Consider the following 17,519-nt stretch of genomic DNA (forward strand, 5'->3'; position numbering starts at 1 on the left):
GCAAATGATCATTGGACATTTTACACAAAACAATCAACGAAACATCAGATTTTAGTGCCCAACATTTCCCCTGGTTCTCGGATTAAACACCGGCTTTGCGCTCTTCCGGAAGCGTCAATACAAAGAGGCAAAAGTGGGCGGGGCAGAATAAGATGAATAAAGCTTGATCACCTCTCATTTTTCACTCTCTTCACTTTCAAACGTCATGAGTTACACACCCTGCTTTTACATTTAAATGGAGTTCAAGTCTTCAGATACATTGGCCAATACAAACGGAAAGACAATAATGAGCAAAAAGTTAAGGCAAGTATGGGGCAAACAGTGAAGTTATGTAGCCCTGGCAACATAGACATGATCAGAAGAAGTGTTGTTAGTTGCAGCCCAAGTCCGGAATGACCAGGTTATTCCAATCAATGGATTTCATCTTCCTTGATGGGACCGGCATATTCCAAGATGACAATGCCAGGATTCATCGGGCTCGCATTATGAAAGACTGGATCAGGGAGCGTGAGACATCGTTTTCACACATGGGTGAGTTCAGATCTAAACCCCATTGAAACTCGTCGGGAGGTGCTGGAGAGGGCTTTGCACAGTGGTCACACTAAAGATGAATCAATCAGTCTTTATTTATGGAGCGCTTTTCATACACAGGTGCATCGCAAAGTGCTTGACATTTAAAAAGAGATTTAAAAAATGAGGAACAGGCAGGACATGGTTAAGTAAGTAAATAAGTGCTTTAATAGTAATTGTGGGTCAACCTGACCAGCATGCTTTTGGAGGGTTGGGGAAACCAGAGTACGGCCTCTAGTGATCCTCTGAAACAGTGCAGCGCCTCCTGGGTTTGTCCCGTGGTGTCCTGCACTGGTCAGCTCCACCTCCTCCTTCCTCCTGCGCAGCTCCCTCCGCTCCAAGTCTTTCGCCATCTTCTGGAAAGAGCGTGACAGACGAATATAATCCATCTTATTCTCCAGTGAACGTCCATTAGCCAGAACACTAGGGATAGAGGGCTTGTGTGTTTGCTGTGAGTCTTGCCCGGATGCCTCCTCCTTTGTCCCTTCATTGTTTCCTGTAGCGCCTCATGTGATGCCTCCACTGGGCTAAAAAGTAACTTAACTTATTTACAAGGGAGCAGTCTGTAGTACAAAAGTTCATTAAAAAAAATCTAGGAGAACAAAATGGTTGGAAACATGTTTTAACTAAACCTATTTTGGCTAAGCCTACATTTTGATCCATAGCGAACACAAATCCGAGTGAACTTCCACCTGGATGAGCTCAATTAGAAAAAAACATCAGACTTGATTATCTCAGCAAATATGTCACTAATATAGCACAAGATTAAAACGTTTCGGGGAGCAAAACTATCTTCAATGAGCATGAAGCAGATCATATTGGTCACAATTTGTACTATGTATTAGTACAGTGTGCTGTAGATTTGGTTGTGGTCTCTTGTGTCTGGAGAGAGACTCTGGTAAGTGTCGTCTGCAGGCTTCAGCGCTGGAGCAGGAATACACTCGTTCATCTAGAGAGAAAAAATAAACTCTTGTAGTTGTTGTTTATACGATAAAAAAATTGAACAAATACCTGTGAGTTTTAAGAGTGTTCAAAATCTGCAAAACAAACAGTACAGTGCGTTGTGTAAATCCTCATTCTGGGGCATTTCTGCAGTTCAAATGTTCTCCATAGAATATACCCGTAAATGTTGGTATTCTTACCGTTGTGCCTCCTCTTCTTGTAGATTACAATAACAGTTCCCAGGATGACGGGAATCAGAGTTAGCAGCAGAAGAAAATACAAATCTATTTGCAAAAGTAAATCAGAGGATGTGGAGTGAAGACAAGTTGCTTTTATAACAAAATGCAGTATCTCTTTATACTCCTTTATAACACTTATAACACTTCAAAAATATATATAGAAAAAGACTTGTTGTTGTTGTACAAAGTCATACAGTGTAAGATTTACTGAGGCCAAATATATTGCACGCTCAATAAACAGGCGTCTTTACTGAGCATGCTCCCTTCTCCTCAGACATGACCAGTAAACTTTGCCGGGAGGGGGACATCAGTCGCTTATAGAAATGTTGGTGCTTTGCTTTGACTCTTTCCAAACATATGGTTTAAATCGGCTCTGCGCACAGTGATGCTAACTTCTAGGAGTAATGACCACTTCCTGTCTTTGTTTTCTTCCTATGGGCAGCTGAATAAACATGCTTCAGCAGAAGATATGTCTGTGTTTGTACATGCAGATGTTTTAGCCTTCAAGCTAAAGGATAAGGTTAATTTGATGCTAGCAAAGGGTAAAATACATAGATACAATATACAAGAGATCGATGATTAGCCATTCAGCCACATTTAATGATCCTGTGTGGCCTTTGAAATTAAGAAATTAAGATGGCTGCTCAATCTCCTCCTCTTTAAAAGGGCAAAAAGGCGGGAAGCTCCGGCTATGAGCCTCAGAGCTCCAAAGCCTGTCAATCATAGATTTAGGCTTCACCTCTTTATTGCTGATGTAGCAAAAAACAGCATGATCACATGGATCATAGCAATTTAAAAAAAAAAAAAATTCTTTGGAGCCAGGCTTTTAACCAGTGCAAATGAGGTCCAAAGCCACATAAGGACGCTGTTTAAGGTAGCCCGTTTTTTCCTGTATCGGTCCACTCACAGGCCGTCACCGCGCTCTTCCAAAACATTAAAGATACTGATAGTGACACACTGCTTTTTTCTGCTCTTTCGGGGGGGTTTTTTCAAGTAAGAAGCAGCGTTTTAATGTCAGACATTAATGAAATCGCTGAGATCACACTCGCTCCCAGACTGTCTTTGAAAAAGCATGTAGTTTGGCAGGCTAGGCAACTGTTAACCAAGTGTCTTTTGGAGTCGCCCTTGGCCAACAGGGGGTGGTATGACAGCAATGTCAGCCACCCGCCATGAGGACCAAAGAGAAGTGCTTTCCTCACCCATTGGTAAAATCATTTTCTTATTTTCATTTTTGTTGAAATGTTAACTAGAAGTACTTGTTACCCTACAGTGGCAGACGGGAACTGTTGTGACAATTTTAGTCAGAGTTACTATTATCCAATAACCAGCCACAGTATTGTGAATACATAAACTAGCCTCCTCTCGTCTGGTGACCCGCTGGGCCTAACCCACTGTTGGAAAGCGCCTGCTTCCTCCTTCCTCTCTAGGTTCCTCTTGCACATAAGACAATAAACCAAAAGGCCTGCTCCTTGAACCACTCAAAAGGCTTCCTGTCTGCTCCTCCCACCAACCTCCTTATTGCATTACCATCCCAGTCTCTGGCGATCTATCACTGTATCCTGCTGTCCTGCCTGTGCTGTCTTTCATGTGTTCACCTATATAACCTGTTAAGAAATCTTGCTTTGCCAGAATTATTCATGGACTTCTCTGTGTTGCATTCTCCGCATGCGTAATAAACCTCACACTTGATCGGACGACATTTCTTCGGTGTTTCCTTTAGATTGGTAAGAAAATCCACAACAGAACTTTACCAAAAACATGAGCCCAGACATTAGGTTACCTTCCACATGCGTCATTTTGATCATTCACTGTCTACATTGCTTTGTGTTAAGACTTTTTTAGTTTCTCTCCTTCCATAGGGCACAGAAGCACAGAAACAAAGTGCTTTTACAGTGTTATTTTCCGCAATAATAAACTACCTGATGCTTTGCGCTGCCGAGGCGCCGAAGTGTGAAATTGTGTCACTTCCTCTGTTAAACCATCTTGCTTTTTCTGCGAACTGCATTTGTGGTTTCTGTGTTCCACATTGTTTTACTGGATACTTTTGTACGTTTTTGCCGTGTTTTTGTGGGGTTCGGGGGATTATTTTTAGAGCCTTCCTGAGTGTCCATGATGGTCCTGGAGAAAGCAGCTTTAAGTAAACAGCTAGCTTATGAACTAGACCCATTTGAGACCTACACATTTCTTCTTCTGAGACACTGAAGAGGCACCAAGAGCCCCCACAGCTGCAGCACAGAGGAGGCGTCACAAGAGGAGCTACAGGAAACAAAAAAGGGACAAACGAGGAGGTATCCGGGCGAGACTCACATGCCTTCTACTGTTCTGGCTAATGAACGTTCACTGGAGAATAAAACATGAAGATGGTGAAAGACTGGAGTGGAGGGAGCTGCGCAGGAGGAAGAGGAAGGAGGAGGTGGGGAAGCTGACCAGTGCAGGACACCACGCTCTAAAACAGAGACAAACTCAGGAGGTCCTGCACCATCTCAGAGGAGACAGAGGGAAGCCAGCCAGGTTTCCTCCGGGTGATACGGTTTCCTGACCTCCAAAAATGTGCTGGTCAGGTAGGCACACAGTGGTGGCGCGGCTCAGTCGCAGTGGCTCAGGACTATCAACTGAACACTATTTTGTTGTACAATGACAAATAAAGCTCTTACTTACTTTGTGTTGTGGGATCCATATCAGCTTTGGGTTTCATCGAGAGATTTGGAGTGTGGAGTAGCATCCGATTTCAGAATCAAATGAGAGTTTAAAACCACAAAAAAAAAAAATCACGTTACCAGAATATAATAATAGTATAGACAGAAAATTAGTTTGCAACTTGTTTTACAGTATTTTAATATAAACATACCTTTTGTGACTTTAATCCTAAATTTCTGGATGCCATTAATAGGATATCTTTTTAAAACACACTGGTATGGTCCGGAGTCAGACGTGTTTACATTGATTATGCTCACATTCATATAGATTTTATCAGGTAAAACCAAATTATTTTCAAGGCAGTATCTTCCATTACATTCTTCATTTTTTGAAGTCTCAACCAAAATGTCTTCTTCTTTGTCACAGTCGTTTTTACAGAAGATCCTTTTGTATCCACCAAGATAAAACCAACAGGTGACGGTTATGTTTTGCCCTTGAACCGCCTCGTGAACCGTCTCCTCACTCATGAGGCCAGGTCGGCCACACAGCAGCACTGTTGGAAATGCAGCCGAGGATTCAGTCAGTAAATCGCACCTTTGACAATACATTCATTGATATATATGTGAAATGTGAACCAAACGTGGTTCTGTTCTGTTCTAAGATGCATGGCTTTATCCACTACCCATTTGCTTTGCTCTGTGCTGTGTGCGCCCCTGACCACTAATTCATGATTGTCCTTCACCACAAGAACTGCAGCTTAGAAGAATTGTATTTTATTTTTCCAGCCGCAACAGCATTTGCTCAGAGCTCACCCCATTCATTCAGTTGCTCGGAGTACTCACCTACAATGATGACTGGGAGCTGGAAGAGTTCCATCTTTGCTGCGAAATGCCACACTGTCTCTGTATGTCACAAATGAGGAACTGTGTTTGTGCCAAACTCTGATGTACTGCCTAAAAAGGGTGACGAACACAACGGTTAGTCATTGTTCTATTTTTACACTGAATTTGTTTCAGTGTAAACAAATAAACAATAATCTGCTATTGGCACAGCTCCCTTTGAAAGTGCAAAATCCAATATGGCCCTAAAAGATAGCCCATACTTGTATTGGATGCTTTAGAAATGTTTTAAGCAATGCTACTGCGCCCAATCAGAAACAGCAGTAGCATTGCTGTTGTGCAAACATGGCCTTGCCATGTTCTTGAAATCTTCTTGAAAATTGTCGGTTACTCACCACAACAGGTAAGTTTGGGGAATCATACTGAATTTATTCCTAAACAAAGACTGGCACACTCCATGGGTTAGAAAAATATTTATAAGCCTTTATTAATTCATGGCAAGCATTAGATTTTTCTTTTTTTTTTAATAGCAACATGGTTCGGCCTTGTTCACATGACCAGATCATCTTAAAGGCACAGTGTAATGCAGGGGTCTCAAACCCTGCAACAGACCAAGCCTTTTTTATTAAGTCTATTATGATTTAGCCAATTTTTATTGTTTGCTATAATATACCTTAAAATAGACTGTACATTAACTATCTGCACATTTTTAAGCTTCCAGAGGTTTAAAATTGGCCAAACATTTGCTGAGCTTCTAAATTTGAAATTACAGACTTAGACAACTAGTGTTTTTGAACTTAATCTCATTTTGGTTCAGTTCTGTGAGCCTATTTAGAAAGAATTGCAGAATGTACAAATGTCATTTTAATTTAGAGTAGAAAGGCCCAACCAGGGGCACAAGTAAACACAAACTTGTTTTGTACTGTGCTAATTTTCAATGACCCTGTCATATTAATAAATACATCAGTGAATGTGTTGCCAACTCTCCAAATGCCGTTTTGCAGACCCTGGTGTGTCTAAAGCTCAGTAAATGATGTGGAGTCACTGACCTCAGGCCTTTGACCTACAGTTAGAAAATTGATGGGGCTTATATTTTTTTACTGTCAATGTTGCTGTAATTATTTGCTGTATTCTTGTACAGCACATTATGAAACTGCATGCTTGAAACTTCTCTTGCACATTATTGTGTTGGTGCTCGTGTTTATGAGAAGTTGCAATTAGTAAAGTTTGTCCACAAGGGGTCAGTGTTCAAACAGAATGAAGCAGCTACTTGAAGCAGAGACTTCGAACTTTACCAGACTTTTTTGCCAGGAAAGCGTCAAAGTGTTACTAGGCTTCACTCGCCCGTCGCTAGTGTTTACCGAGTGTGCAGTCCAATCTGTAAAGCCTATCCAAATCTCCAAAAAGACAATTCACAAACCCATCGTATTATTTTTATGAATGTCCTTTCTGCTGGCCAACATCATGCTCATAATTTTGAATATTGTCACCACTTTTGGACACTGCACTGGTGCTAAACTAATGCTAAACTCAGGAGTTAAACTCATGCTTATGAGTCGCATGGCCTCTCTAAACGAGCTATCAGACAGTTACAGTACATCCAGAACGCTGCTGCTCGAGTCCTGACAAGAACCAGGAAATACGACCATATTAGTCCAGCGCTCCGGTCTCTGCACTTGCTTCCTGTCACTCAGAGAATAGACTTCAAAACAGCTCTGCTTGTGTACAAGTCTTTTCATGGTTTAGCACCGAAGTACATCTCTGACATGTTAGAGCCGTATGAACCATCTCGGGCCCTGAGAACTTCAGGAGGGGGCCTCCTGGTGGTTCCCAGAGTCAATAATAAACACGGTGAGGCTGCGTTTCAGTTTCATGCAGCTAAAATCTGGAACAGTCTTCATGAGGATGTGAGACAGGCCTCAACTCTGACAATGTTCAAATCCAGGCTGGAAACAGTTCTTTTTACCAATGCATATGACTGAAAGTATTTTATCTGCACTCTTGCCTTTCACTGTAATTGATTAATTGATTGATTAATTTTTTGTTGATGTTTTTATTGATTCTATTTGCTTTCTTGTATTTATGCAACTGTGAAGCACTTTGAATTGCCTTGTGTATGAATTGTGCTCTACAAATAAACTTGCCTTGCCTTGCATGTTGAAGAAAGCTCTCGCGATTTATTAGTTATATCTGTGGATTAATTTTGTAAATAGTGCAAATTTGCCCAAAGATTTGGATGGGTGCCCGAGCCCTGAAGCACCCACAGGATCGATGCCTATGGCTGTGCATAGGGCATTTTATTTATAATGAATTACTGATTATATTGATGTTTTATGGATTGATTTTATCTGCCTTATCAGTATGTTGTATGTTGACTGTGTGCGGTCCTTCTCACCACTGTGTGGGAAGTAAATGACTCTGAATTTGCTGCAACATTTGAGGGACTTCCCCACTGTACACCGCTTTAACCGAGCTCTAGTTTGGCTTTACCCAAATCTAAAAGCTTCTCAACTGGAGAGCAAGAGTGCAATGTCTATTTTGAACACTAATAAGGCCAACAAAACTGATCCTATCCTTTTTTGTTGCGTTGTTGATTTTTGTTGCGTTTTCGTCATGTTTTTGTTGCTTTCTCATCGTTTTTTTTTTGTTGTGGTGGTTTTGACACATTTCTGTTGTATTATTGTTGCTTTTCTGGTACATTTTTGTCGCTCTTTTGTTGCTTCTTTGTTGTATTTTTGTCACTTTCTTGTGGCTTGTCCCATGCCTTTTTTTTTTGTGCCTTTTCATCACATTTTCGTTGCTATATAGACTGTAGACCAGGGGTCCCCAACTGGCGGACCTGGGTCCAAATCAGGACCTCCAGAGGCTTCAGTCCGGACCCCAAAGCCTTTTCATCCTCTAAATGTACTTAATTTCTAAGGCTGAATTGAACATTATCTAAACAATTTGAATAACAATGAAATAAGATGGCAACATTTTTGATTCATTAATCAGCTCTGCTTTGTAAATAGATAACCTGTGCTCATGTTTTAACATTTTAAAGAGTAATGTCCGGACCCTGGACATATGTCGGAGGTTATGAAAGAAAAGTTTGCGGACCTCGAGCTGATTTAGTTGGGGGCCCCCGCTGTAGACTGTAGAAAATGTGCTCGGGTCAGGTGCGGGTTAAGAGATTAAAACTAGTTATAAAGTATGGTTCTAAAAGTCGTACCTTTTTCTTTATCCAGGCATTTTGAAGTACAGTACTCTGGACACCTACGACTTGGTAAGACTGAAAATATTTACTCATATATGTGCAAGAAAGACAAAAACCCTCTCGATATGTGTGAGGGGGAAACACAGCATGAAACAGTTTATTAACACCGAAATGTCAATTTGGCAGAACACATGTCCTTTGAATGAATATTTACAAAAACATAGGTGTCTTCTTTCCTTATTAGTTACAATAGTCCACAGTGTGCGGCGGGCGCTGTGTGCTGAGAGAGCAGTAGATTTGGTTGTGGTCTCTTGTGTCCCGGCACAGACTCTGGTAAGTGGAGTCTGTATAAATGTTCTCCTGGATCGTCTGACAAGGAAGAAAAACAACATGTGTAATGTTTGGATATGTGTGCACAAAAGGCGGAGAAAAAAGAACTCACCTTTGTGTTTTGTGCATATCCACAATCTGCAAAACATGGACACAAATGAATCAGAACATGGATCATTATGGAACTTATTGTGGTCCGATTTAATACCTTTGTAATTATTCAATTGTTTTACATTTTGAGGAGACAGAGACTGGCAGGATTGAAAACCTAAATCCCAGTGTGTCTTCATGTGTCAACAACGTGGTTAAACTAACCTTTGTCCATCGTTTTCTTTTTGTAGATCACAAAGAAGATGACCAGGATGACCAGGATGGCAGGGATCAGAATCAGCACGAGCAGATAATACAAATCTAAAGAACAAAACCGTGATTAGAAGATGTGGTGACGACACATTTTAGACAAACGTTGTGTATTCATAGTTTTCAGGTGACCTCATTTGACCTAAACTTTGCATTTCATTTTTATTCCGAGTTTTCACAAATAAATAAAAAAATGCTGTTTTATTTTTTCACTTCAGTAACTTGTCGCATCTCACATGCCTTTTCCTACGACGGTGGCCCTGAGAGTAAAGCGGGTTCCTTTAACGGAGAGGTCGCCGGGTTGAGTCCGTCCTCCAACAAGTGCATGCCGTCACTGTGTCCTTGGGCAAGGCGCTTCCTTCACATTGCAGATGTATGAATGTGGGACATGTGTGAGTGAGTGCATGGTCGTGGTCGGAGAGGCCAGTGACACAGTTTGGCAGCCTACCCAGGGCAGCTGTGGCTGCAATTGTCGTCTGTAGCAGAAAGGGAGAGGCTTTGTCAAGAGAACTAGAACTATCACGCTCCCACAAATATATCACAGCGACGTGATATATTTGTGGGAGCATGGATTGGAACCAGAAACCTTTCAGTCATAAGTAAGTAAGTGCTTTGTTTTGTTGTTTGTTTTGTTTTGTGTACTTTATTGTCCCCGTTGGGAAATTTAACCCATCCTTCGATGCCGCTGGGGCAACCTGTAAGGTGCAGTGGTTTACGGCAGTGCCACGCCCGGGGACCCATCTCCATGATGTGGAGCCAGGCTGATGTTTAGAATCACCTGGCTGGAGGATTCACCTATTGCACATGTTGTAGGTGGTAGAGGAAACCGGAGTACCCGGAGGAAACCCACGACTCTAAAACTCCACACAGAAAGGCCTTGTCCTGGTGGGAATCGAACCCGGGACCTTATTTGTCATTGTAAGCGTCAAAATTGTGTTCAGGTGTTAGTCCTGAGCCGCTGCGACTGTGCCGCACTGTCATTGTGGGCCAACCTGACCCAGAGTTTGGGGAAACCGTAGCACCCGGAAAAAAACCTGGCTGGCTGCCTTCAGTCTCCTCTGATTCTCTGAAATGGTGCAGCGCCTCCTGGGTTTGTCCCTGTTTCAGAGCGTAGTCAGCTCCTCGACCTCCTCCTCCCTCTCCCTCCTACGCAGCTCCCTCCGCTCCACAACAGTCTATCACCATCTTCTGAGAAGAGCTTAGCAAATTATCTGTTTTATTCTCCAGCGAACGTCCATTAGCCAGAACAATAGTATAAACAGAAGACATGTGTGGCTTAGCTGTGAGTCTTGCCCGGACACCTCCTTGTTTGTCCTTTGTTTGTGTAGCGTCTCTTGTGACGCCTCCATGTGCTGCAGGTATTTGGGCTCTTGATGCCTCTTCAGTGTCTCGGAGGAAGAAGTTTGTAGATCTCAAGTGGGTTTAGCTGATACGCTAGCAGTTTACTTAAAGCTGCTTTCTTCAGGACCATTATTGACTCTTGCAGTAAAAACATCCACCAAACCGCACAAAAACACGGCACAAATGAACAAAAGCATCCTGTAAAACAATGCAGAACACCAAAACCACAAATGCATCTCCCAGAAAAAGGCAAAAAAAATGGAGCTGTACCAAGAGTGGGAGGTTAAAACAAACCAAAGCTGATGAAAATCCAGCACAAAATGTAAAAAATTGAATGTGTGAATATGAATGTTGAACTATAGGCGTTATTGGACCCTACAGGGCGCTATAGCACGCAGCTCGACAGGTGAAGCAGAACAAATGGCTGAACTCATAAAAGTGATTAGAATGATTTGAAAAAAACAAACCATCACTGTTTGACCTCATTACCTTGACTATTCCTCAGTAATTGTGACGTAAAGCGCCCACAAGCGGTCATTTTCTCGATGACACAGACTGGAAGCATAAATGAAGTGACCTCCTCCTCCTTCTACTTCCTCCTTTACCTGCAGTGCAATGAATTTAGCAATTACCAACCGAACAAATATAATCTGAGCAACTGCACAAATGTCAGAATGATTTCAATAAACAACTCTTTATAAACAGGACTGTTCAATTATTACTGATATTCACCAAATCCTGTCCTTTAGTTCACCTCAGACAACTGCTAAGCCTCTGTTCTTTCACAGCGGATCTTATGCAAACGATGTGGCTTAAGTTTCATTCTTGTGTAAACAAAAGTGTGCAACGTTGCTTTAAGTTAATAGATTTCTGTGGCTCTAACGCTGCATGACCTGCTTTATACTAGTGAACTACTCGATCAAAACTCGCCAGTCACTTCACTGAATCAAGAGTCATGGTTCACCTCCTCCATTAACTCGTTCACTCATTTGGTGCTGTTTTTTTTTTATGTTAAAGGCAATTCAGCCAGTATTAGTGTGAAGTGATGTCACTGAAAACTGTGAATACCATGAAGTGTAGTGTAAACAAACTCTGTTCTGTTGAAAAGCCGTTAGCTGGAGGAGAGACTGCAAAACAAAACAAAAGCTTTGTAAGATAGTGTCCAAAGTGGCTTTTCCTGAACAATCTGAGATAAACTTGCAGGCTGTCACATTGAAGCTGATCTTGCGACGAGCTGTGGTCACCATCCTCTCCATAAGGCACTGGTACACTCCGGAGTCAGCGCTGGTCACATGGGCGATGCTCACATGCATGACACGAGCATCAGCGAGTCGTGAATACTGGATGCTGTACCTCCCGTTACGTGCGCTGTCTCCCGACATCTCAACCAAAATGTCCTCTTTTTTGTTACAGTCATTTCTACAGAAGATCTTCTTGACTCCCCCGGCATGGAACCTGCACTGACCGGTGACATTCGCTCCTTCAGTCACGGAGTACGTCTCTGCTGTGGTGGGGCCAAACAGCGCTGCTTAGAAAACACAAAGGAGTTACTTCATATTTGTCTCATTTTGTTTGCAAATATTCAGCAATGACAGAAATGGGAAGCCAATACAATTTTTTATGAGCATCAGCATGGCACGTGGGCACATTGTTGATGCATTAGCATGGTCCCTAAAACTGCTTTTGGGCACTTCAGAAGTGACTTTTAAAGGTACCTTATGGAACTTTTAAAACAAAAAGTAAAATCAGTGCATATTTCACAGGTTTTAGACACAGTGGCAGAATGGCTGGTTAGTAAAGGAGCCTTTACTTTCAGGGTGGCCTCTAGGGCGCTCAAGGGTCATTTGTTTTTTTAGGGTTTCTGGTAGGTATTCTCCACTTAACCATGGCAATGGATCCATCAACAAGGAAAACCTACCGAAAACAATGCCTGGTCATCCGTCCACTCCTACTTTTTGTGTCTATTCAAAATATTCAAAAGCAGGACTGTCTGGAACTTTGCTAACACATCTTCAAAAGTTTTATATTGCTCCAACCACAGAGCATGTAAATCAAATTTACCCATAGTAATATATTTTCTTATATGTACTTGTGCGTAGATGTTAAAGACTCTAAGGTTTTTCTTTCAAACGTACAGTGACTAAACTTGAAAAAAGCTCCCACATACAGTCTCACTGTTTTTTTTTTGCTTTTATTGCTGCAACCTTTATTTAAAGGTATTTTAAGTTAAGTATCCTCCCTTATGCAACTGTCGCCTTCTAAGGAGTGCAGAGCTGCTTTTATCAAGTACAAATGTACATTGATTGAAAAAGTCGTTGCATATTCCTGTTGAATTCTCCAATGTTTAAATTCTGACTTTTGAGTTGCTAATGACTCTTCGAATCCTTCAGTTTTTGTACCAAAAAACAATGCAGATCGTTCACATTTGTGCTCTTCTGGCCAATACCATTATAAAACTATTAACTTCCTTGTTAAGGTCCCCCCAGAACAGCTGGAGGAGGTGCGTGTGGATTGGGAAGTCTGGGCATCTCTACTCAGACTGCTGCCTCCGTGACCCGGCCACGGATAAAGCAGAAGAAAATGGATGGAGGGACTTCCTTGTTTTGAAAATGCGACACATGCCGCCTGCGTCATATCTGACTTTTCTCTGATCCCAGACTACACATTTTTGTAAAGAAGAGGAAAAGTGTGTATTCTGAAAAAATGTATAGGCACCATGCTAACCACTCATACAGCTCTCTCTCTCTTTTTTCACATATGCACCTTTAATGTGGTATAACTTTACTGTTTATGGAATTAAGACTTATCACTGTCACATATAGCTCTCTACAGGCAGCAAGGGGAACAAAACTAAAGCTAAATAAAAAAGGCTCCACTTTTACCCAATGGCATGCTATCAAAACAATGGCACTGTAATAAATGGTGTTTTTTCGCAATTCTGGTGACGGATCATGGGCTTTAAAAATGCATTAATCCTGGAAATGCAGACGGCTGCGCTTCAGCAGTAGAAGATGAAACAAGCAAAGTCAAGAGGATTTCTCAAAACTGTGTGAATAAAGCCAAATACGAACACAAACGTTTTTTTTATGAGGTTATACCATGTTCAAAAATGGACATTTTTTAAAGTATCCCTTTTAAAGCAACGAGTCATGCCCATCAAACTGATTCTTTCTGTTTCAAATATTGAGTAACAAAGCATGACACAAATACTATCTAGTCTGGTCAGAGTAATGTAACAGGAGGGGCATCCGGCGTAAAATCATCTCTACATGAGGAAAACAACTTAGCAATAACACGCATGTACATCCAAATGGTTTTTAAGTAATAAGCTCAGATGTCCTATCCCGGGCAAATATGCAAATAAAATATCATGGGAAATAGAAATCCAAGAAAAAAAGGCTAGAAACTGTGATTAATGCAAGAGTACTTACCAAGAAACGGGAGCGCAGGCACCAAGAATCTCATAGTTGCATTCCCTCGTGAGCAGACCAACAATGTGAAGCTGTATTTTGTAACACGGCCAAAACAGGAACTCATTAATGTTGCAATCTAAATGTCAAATAGCGTGACTTGCGTGATAGTTTGATTTATTTGGACAGATGTTACACAATCACGCCACTTTGTGTGTGTGTTTGGCTTTTTGTCATTTATAACAGTGGATTCATGAGATATATTATGAATATAAATACTGTGCAATGAGAGTATCATTTTCCACTCTCCAGCCGAGTATAAGACAACACGTTTTTCTGCTGTAAGCTTCGGGGCCCACTTTCAACCCCTGAAAGCCTTATTCACATGGGATTAGAATTGCCCATGGACCGTGGTAAAAAAAATAATAATTGTGGTTCTCAACTGGTTCTCCATTGGTTTGGTGTCGGGACCTGCAATCACAATCGTAAAATACTGGGTTTTCCTTACAAAACGTCCCAACCCACCAGTTGAGGAACACGGCCGGATAAGCAATGCCAGTAATGCACTCATTTTAATGACTTTTTAAAAGAACAGGCCACCGTTTTTGCATACTGAAATATGTTCTTACCTGAGCTTAGACGAGTTGATGCGTACCTGTCGGGTCTTTGTGCGTGCCCTCAGTCACGGAAAACGACCAAAGATGTGTTGTTAGCATCTGGCCTCTCCCAGTATAGTCCTATAGCTCCAAACGGGTTGAAGCTAGAAGTGAACGAGCTCCTCCACGGACACGCACAAAGACCAGACAGGACAGTATGGAAAAACTTTGGCCTATGCCTTTAAGGATTTGTATTTTCACTCCCAAACCATTCACTCTGATGCAGCATTCTCCTCGCCTCCGGGTCACGTCTGTAATATCATAATTTGTTTTCGCGTTTGTGCTCTATAGGACAGATTACAAACAGGCGTAATTGTATCAATACAGCTTTAATAAGGCATGGAAAAGTGAGTGATAATTACATTTTGAATCGATGTTGCCTGCATTAGATTTCATGCTAAAAACTTTCAAAACATACATGTAGATATCTGAGGACCTCGGACTTGCCGAATTAAATCGGGGGAATTGGTACCTTCCAAATTACCAGCATGACAGTTTCACACAGGCAGGATGTCAGTCATTTTTACTTTTTACCCAACATCCATAGTTCATTCTAATCCCGCGCACCTGGGTAATTATAACTTGAAATTATGAGACAATAAACAGTTTGCAGTTTAACACTATTTTAACAGGTGGTATCAAAATACTGTGTTTCTTTTCCAAAGTTCAGGTCTTCGTGATCCCGTAATCTTTTGAAGATCCAGCGGGGGCCCCCAATAATAATATCTCACTATGTTCAAAAGAAGCTGGGATATTTTGAAGCCATCCCATATCATAGAACAAGTAGTGATGACTGTGGGCTAAATACCAATTTAAAGTGGTACAATTTAACAAATACATTAATACAATTAATAAAAGTCTATCTTTTACAAGGTTACAAGGTCTCCGGACCCAACTTAATCACTGCCTAAGAGAGTTCTGTTATTGAAAGCATTTATCAGTATGACAAAGTATCTTAAATGATCAAATCTGTTTATCTGAAGTCATTTTTGGATTTGCAAATGATAAACCGCAACCCACTTTTGGGCCCAGATTATCGAACCACGAATTACTAATCACTTTTGTAAAGAATTAGAAAATCATCACTACACGAATCACTACACAAATTCCGTTACCTTAGGCTGCATGAGGAGACAATCACGTGTGCCAATGCCATTCTCCATTTGAAAGCTAAGAACTTCCAGAGTTCAGTCGCTGAGGTGTAACTACTGGAGGCTGCACAACAACTCATAAGGACTTGATGAGCAGGGGACAGGTTCTGGGATTGCAGGAAGGAATCCCTTTCTTGGTCATTTCCAAACTGGCCATCGCATCTGGCTACGCTAACTGCTAACTTCAGCTTTCCGATTGGATAGCCTTCTTGAGATCCAAAACAAAATTGAAAACATGAACATGTACAATTGCGTGGCAAGAGACACACAAACTACTCAGCCATCCTGATCATGACCCCGTCATGTTCATCGCTTATTTGGCCTTTTAGACAATCTGGAACTGGAAATTTAGTATTGTGCAATGACTTGATTCCCTAGTTACACAAGGGTCAGTCAACAAACATTGTGCCCTTGTTGCTAATACCTCACAACAACATACGCAGACTCTTTCTGTCTAGTCTTCCTTCGGTGACAGTTTATAATCAGTCAAGTCACACACTTTAAATACCAATAATGCAATGTAAAGCGTCTTTGAGTGTCCAGAAAAGCGCTAAATAAAACCGATGCATGATCATTTATTAATATTATTATTCATTTAATTTGATTATTTACATGTATTGAGGTCCTTTGGGCATGTACAGCTATAGAAGATGTTGGCTGACTGAAAGTTGTAGCATTAAGTCATAGCATTGTAGTTCGAAACAGTGTAAGGCGAGACGCTGCAGGTGAATAGGGAAAACAAAAGTTTAGAGATGACAATGTGAAACATTTTCTGTAGATTACTGACACAAATAATAATAATAATAAGAAGAAGATCTTTATTTATATAGCGCCTTTCACAGACATAGTCACAAAGCGCTTTACATGAGACAATTGTACATTCACTCCATACTCGGTGGTTCAGTTTCCCCTGGGGGAGACAGACAGAAGCGCTGTCGTGACTGCATACATCTGCGCCTCTGACTACCACCATACATTCACACACACATCATTCATCCTGGCCTATTTTACATGTTTTTAGTGGTAGGGGAAACCGGAGTACCCGGAGGAAACCTACGCAGACACGGGAGAACATGCAAACTCCACACAGAAAGGCCCCGTCCAGGTGGGAATCAAACCCGGGACCTTCTAGCTGTGAAGCGAGAGCGCTAACAGCTGCACTACCGGGAATAAAATGTATAGCATGTTTTCATATTTTATGCAAAACATGGCAAAAATTACCAAATAATTTTGGCGACAAAACCTAATTGTGGACTGAGCAAGGGTTCAACTGATAGTTTTACTTTTGTTAGTTAAAATTATTTTTGGATATCTTGTGTAGGAGCCATTTTGACTGTCCTATGTACAGTGCCTCTCGAAAGTATTCATACAGCTTGAACTTTTGCACATTTTGTCCTGTTTACAACCCTCAATATTAAGTTTTTTTTTTTCATTTTTTTACTGAATGTTCAGACACAAGTAACAGACAACTGTGAAGTGAAAGCAAAATGATACATGATTCTGTTATTTTTCAAAAAATAGAAAAGTGAAAAGTGGGGCGTGCATAAGTATTCATACAGCATTTTCTGAGTGCATTAAATTGCCTTTATAACATTCATAATGACTCCAGAATGTTCACACCTTGGCCTAACCATTAAATAGAGGCCACCTGTGCGTAATCTACCCTCAGTATAATTACAGCTGTTCTGTGAGGCCCTCAGAGCTGTGGTCGGAGTGTGTTGGTCACTAAACAACATCATGAAGGTCAAGGAGCACCAGAGAGGTCAGGGATAATGCTGTGGAGAAGTTTAAAGCAGCATTAAGTTATACAAAGATTTCCCAAGATTTAAACATCTCCTGGAGCACTGT

The 17,519-nt window shown here is 41.2% G+C and overlaps 1 protein-coding gene across 2 annotated transcripts; it reads right to left on the reverse strand.

Annotated features, from left to right (window-relative positions):
- Nucleotides 1-8,546: 8,546 nt before the first annotated feature.
- LOC306964832 (uncharacterized protein) lies at nt 8,547-13,967 on the reverse strand. 2 transcript variants are annotated; one of them, XM_079558991.1, is made up of 6 exons: nt 13,886-13,967; nt 11,656-11,982; nt 11,546-11,581; nt 9,069-9,164; nt 8,866-8,891; nt 8,547-8,792 (listed from the first exon to the last, which is right to left on the reverse strand). In XM_079558991.1, the coding sequence occupies exons 1-6, from the start codon at nt 13,917-13,919 to the stop codon at nt 8,664-8,666; spliced, it is 648 nt and encodes a 215-aa protein (XP_079415117.1). In that variant the 5' UTR covers nt 13,920-13,967; the 3' UTR covers nt 8,547-8,663. The 2 variants fall into 2 exon arrangements, with proteins under 2 accessions (XP_079415117.1, XP_079415118.1); XM_079558992.1 differs by having other exon boundaries at nt 11,656-11,979; nt 13,886-13,960.
- Between the last annotated feature and the right edge of the window lie 3,552 nt (nt 13,968-17,519).

This window comes from Gobius niger, assembly GCF_951799975.1.
Source record: "Gobius niger genome assembly, chromosome: 6".
Classification (NCBI taxonomy): Eukaryota; Metazoa; Chordata; class Actinopteri; order Gobiiformes; family Gobiidae; genus Gobius; species Gobius niger.

Coding starts and splice junctions, on each gene's coding strand:
- LOC306964832 (XM_079558991.1), bottom strand. CDS start 13,919: ATGAGATTCTTGGTGCCTGCGCTCCCGTTTCTTG. Junction 8,892..9,068: donor AAAGAAAACGATGGACAAAG/GTTAGTTTAACC, acceptor CATGTTTTGCAG/ATTGTGGATATGCACAAAAC. Junction 8,793..8,865: donor GATATGCACAAAACACAAAG/GTGAGTTCTTTT, acceptor CTTCCTTGTCAG/ACGATCCAGGAGAACATTTA.